This window comes from Hyperoodon ampullatus (genome assembly GCF_949752795.1).
Source record: "Hyperoodon ampullatus genome assembly, chromosome: 16".
Classification (NCBI taxonomy): domain Eukaryota; kingdom Metazoa; phylum Chordata; class Mammalia; order Artiodactyla; family Ziphiidae; genus Hyperoodon; species Hyperoodon ampullatus.
The window spans coordinates 25,053,822-25,057,894 of NC_136929.1; the positions used below are offsets into that span (position 1 = coordinate 25,053,822).

The window sequence follows — 4,073 nt, forward strand, 5'->3', positions numbered from 1 at the left end:
GCACTGCAAGCAAATCTGCGCGGAAAGTTTCCAGCTTAGGGATCTGGGTCTTGCACGCCCGGCGTGGGACCCTGGAAAATGTTCTTTCTTTTAAAAGCATTTTTTATTTGACTTTAAGAAATATATACATGTGTATAGATATATATATATGTATTTTTTTTTAATATATAGGCGTTTGCAGATTGCAGGCAGTGCCCCTTCGGTCAGCGCAGGGTGGAGTCGCCCGGTGTGCATGGGTTAGACCTCGAAGTCCCGGCTCTATGTCTAAGGCAGGGCTTTCTTCCTCGCGGCGTCGGGGCTGGAAACCAGTGCCCCGTGTTCGAGGGCCTTAGCCGGAACGTGCTGCGATGGGCGGTGTGACCTCCGCCTATAAGGGTGGAGTGGCTCCCTCTTGGAGCTGGGAGGCAGTTCTCTGGGGTGGGGGAGATTCTATCTGGGAATGAAGAGAGGGGGAAGCGCGCTCTAGCGTTTCAGGGCACGTCCCCTTCCGAGGCGCCCGCGCCCCCCGCCTGTCTGTCCGTCTCGGAATTGTGCGCAGGGGGGGCCAGGTTGGCTTCTGGGCTGCGTCAGTCCTCCCGGAAAAAAGTCCCTTGGGGCTCCGACTGTGTGTCCCACCTGCTGGGGACCGTGTCGGGGCGCAGATAGAGCCGATAAACGGAGTGAAAGCAAAGAGCAGAGCGATCTTGTCTAGCCTCTCTGTTGGAACTGAGATCCGGTCTCCAGCTCTGCCTTTTTCCGAGTTGGAAGGCGTGTGTTACCTGCCTGTGTCTCTTTTCTAAAAAGCCAGACTGGATGAAGGTCCACTTTTGCGCGTTTTTAGTCATTGTAGACTTGGTTGGCAAAGGGGGTGGTAGTTTTGAAATTTTACAGAGGTGGCAATTTAAGCGGTTACTTGTCAGGGTGATAGATTTGAGATGTGACACTTGCATTTTTAAAACACTTCCTGTTACCGCCAATCAGTTTATGTCCTCAATTATTAGGTTCTTGGAAATGGGCAAAGTAGTTAAGATTTTGGCAGAATTTACAATGTTCTCCTAGGCTCTCAGGTTGTACAATATGTGATTCTCAAGTTGTTGGGAAGTTGAAAATAAGTTCCTGTCTTTTTGTTGCTCCTGGTGTAAGTTTGCTTTATTGTAGTCCTGGCACCTGACAGGATTTGAATTGGTGTGTTTTTCATTCTATAACTTTGTGCTACTGTGTAGTTAATGATAATTCATGATGGTTGTATAAAATGTATAACTATTCCTGGGGGGGGGGGTATTTACTTTTTTGCATGTCAGATTCATCCTATGAGGTTTTATAAAGTTACAGAATAGTTCAAGGTATTTGATGTAAAAGCAGACTTAATTAAGAACCAAGAATTTCTAGGCTGTATTTATTGATGTTTAAGGCAAAAATGACCATGATAAGTTGAAACCTGTTTCAGAATCTGAAAAGGTATTCAACTTTTGAAAATGTCAGTATCAATGTTATATTCCAACACTACTTTCCCACAGTGTTTTACATGGAACCTGAACCTTGCAGATTTTATGCTTATTTGAGTAAGGAATTGTTACTTACGCGATTGAAACAAAGATCGGCTTGGTGTCACCACACATCACAGGATTAAAGAATTGTTGATGCACAGCCATAATTTTTACCTTTTGGTACAGGCGTGGATCAGATGGCTGTCCGAATACCCTCCACAGCAACTCCGCTTCGAAGCCTGTTTCTCTAGGGGAAGTGGGGAGTGAAGAGTTAACTCAAGGGGGTGGAGAGTGGGAAGTATCCTGGAGTGTAAACCGTCTCCTTCCTCTTGGTTTCCGCAGGAATTCAGATGTGTTCTAAGCCTGCAGGGGTGAGCACACTTCCAAGACCTGATGGAGGCCAGAGCTCAGAGTGGCAGCGGATCGCAGCCCTTGCTGCAGGCACCCCGTGACGGTGGCAGGCAGCGCGGGGAGCCCGACCCCAGAGACACCCTCGCCCAGCAGGTACACGTGCTGTCTCTGGATCAGATCAGAGCCATCCGAAACACCAATGAGTACACAGAGGGACCTACCGTGGTCCCCAGACCGGGGCTCAAGCCTGCACCTCGCCCCTCCGCTCAGCACAAACACGAGAGACTCCACGGTCTGCCTGAGCACCGCCAGCCCCCCAGGCCCCAGCACTCACAGGCCCACGCTTCTGCGAGGGCCACTCTGTCCAGGTCCGTCAGCACAGTCAGCTCGGGGTCTCGCAGCAGTACGAGGACAAGTACCAGCAGCATCTCCTCTGAACAGAGGCTCTTGGGATCATCCTTCTCCTCGGGGCCTGTTGCTGATGGGATAATCCGGGTGCAGCCCAAAGCAGAGCTCCAGCCAGGTGAGCTTAAGCCGCTGAGCAAGGAGGATTTGGGGCTGCACGCCTACAGGTGTGAGGACTGCGGCAAGTGCAAATGTAAGGAGTGCACCTACCCAAGGCCTCTGCCATCGGACTGGATCTGCCACGAGCAGTGCCTTTGCTCGGCCCAGAACGTGATCGACTACGGGACCTGCGTGTGCTGTGTGAAAGGCCTCTTCTATCACTGTTCTAACGACGACGAGGACAACTGTGCCGACAACCCGTGTTCCTGCAGCCAGTCTCACTGTTGTACACGGTGGTCGGCCATGGGCGTCATGTCCCTCTTTTTGCCTTGTTTATGGTGTTACCTTCCAGCCAAGGGTTGCCTTAAATTGTGCCAGGGGTGTTATGACCGGGTGAACAGGCCTGGATGCCGTTGTAAAAATTCAAACACAGTCTGCTGCAAAGTTCCCACTGTCCCACCCAGGAACTTTGAAAAACCAACATAGCATCATTAATCAGGAATATTGCTGTGATAAGGATTGTTCCCTTTTTTTTTTTTTTAACACACACATATGCAACCAACTAAACAGTTAGAAATCTTGGCACTGTTGATAGAGGGTTGGGATATCCTTTGCTGTTTGCAGTGAAATGCTTTTTGTCCATGTGCCATTTTAACTGATACGCGTGTTAGAATTCAGCTAATGGAGCTCAGAGTATGTGATGCAGATCTTGGCAATGTTGCATAAGCTAAAGCAACAGACACTCCTAGGCAAAGTTTTTGTTTGTGAATAGTACCTGCAAAATTTGTAAATTAGCAAATGACTTTTTTTCCCCCGTTGTTTTCTCCAGAGATAATGTGCTATATTTTTGTATATACAATAATATTTGCAACTGTGAAAAACAAGTTGTGCCATACTATATGGCACAGTCACAAAATATTATACTAATATGTTGTACATTCGGAAGAATGTGAATCAATCAGTATGTTTTTAGATTGTATTTTGCCTTACAGAAAGCCTTTATTGTAAGACTCTGATTTCCCTTTGGACTTCATGTATATTGTACAGTTACAGTAAAATTCTACCTTTATTTTCTAATTTTTTCAACATATTGTTTAGTGTAAAGAATATTTATTTGAAGTTTTATTATTTTATAAAGAAGAATATTTATTTTAAGAGGCATCTTACAAATTTTGCCCCTTTTATGAGGATGGGATAGTTGCTGCAAATGAGGGGTTACAGATGCATATGTTCAATATAAAATAGAAAATATATTAACGTTTGAAATTAAACTGAGCTGGATTGTCTTATTTTACCTTTTCTTTTGTTTTTTGAAGTGAAAAAGAAACCATTTTATGTCAAGGATAGCATTTCAGTGAAATTGTTTCACTTATCTATGAGATTATCTTATGGTTGCTGCTTTAAAGTAGAGTGGAGATTTGGTGATTTTCAGAGATAACTCTAGCCGTCAGGAGAGAAATAGCTGAGCACCTGACTCACTTAATAGTATTAATCATATGAGGGCTCATTTTTGGCTCCTGTTGTTTTACTGATTTGCAGACTAGCCTTTGTTTTGCAGGTTTAAAAAAAAAAGTCTTAACTTACTCATTCAGGAGACTTCCCTAAAAGATGAACCATTAGACTTTTTCTTTATATACAATATTAAGAATGAATGTCATAAGGCTAATTCAAGACCAGAGAAATGAGTTCATTTCAACAAATATTTATTGACTGTCCTCTGTGTGTCAGGCATGCAGTATACTCAGATCAATG

At 44.9% G+C, this 4,073-nt stretch overlaps 1 protein-coding gene across 1 annotated transcript; it reads left to right on the plus strand.

Annotated features, from left to right (window-relative positions):
* Positions 1–1,859: 1,859 nt before the first annotated feature.
* Positions 1,860–3,398, plus strand: SPRY2 (sprouty RTK signaling antagonist 2; the record flags this gene model as incomplete). The annotated part of the gene is made up of 1 exon (XM_079722056.1): positions 1,860–3,398. One exon carries the CDS (start codon positions 1,860–1,862, stop codon positions 2,805–2,807), a length of 948 nt encoding a protein of 315 aa, XP_079578182.1. The 3' UTR covers positions 2,808–3,398.
* Positions 3,399–4,073: the final 675 nt, after the last annotated feature.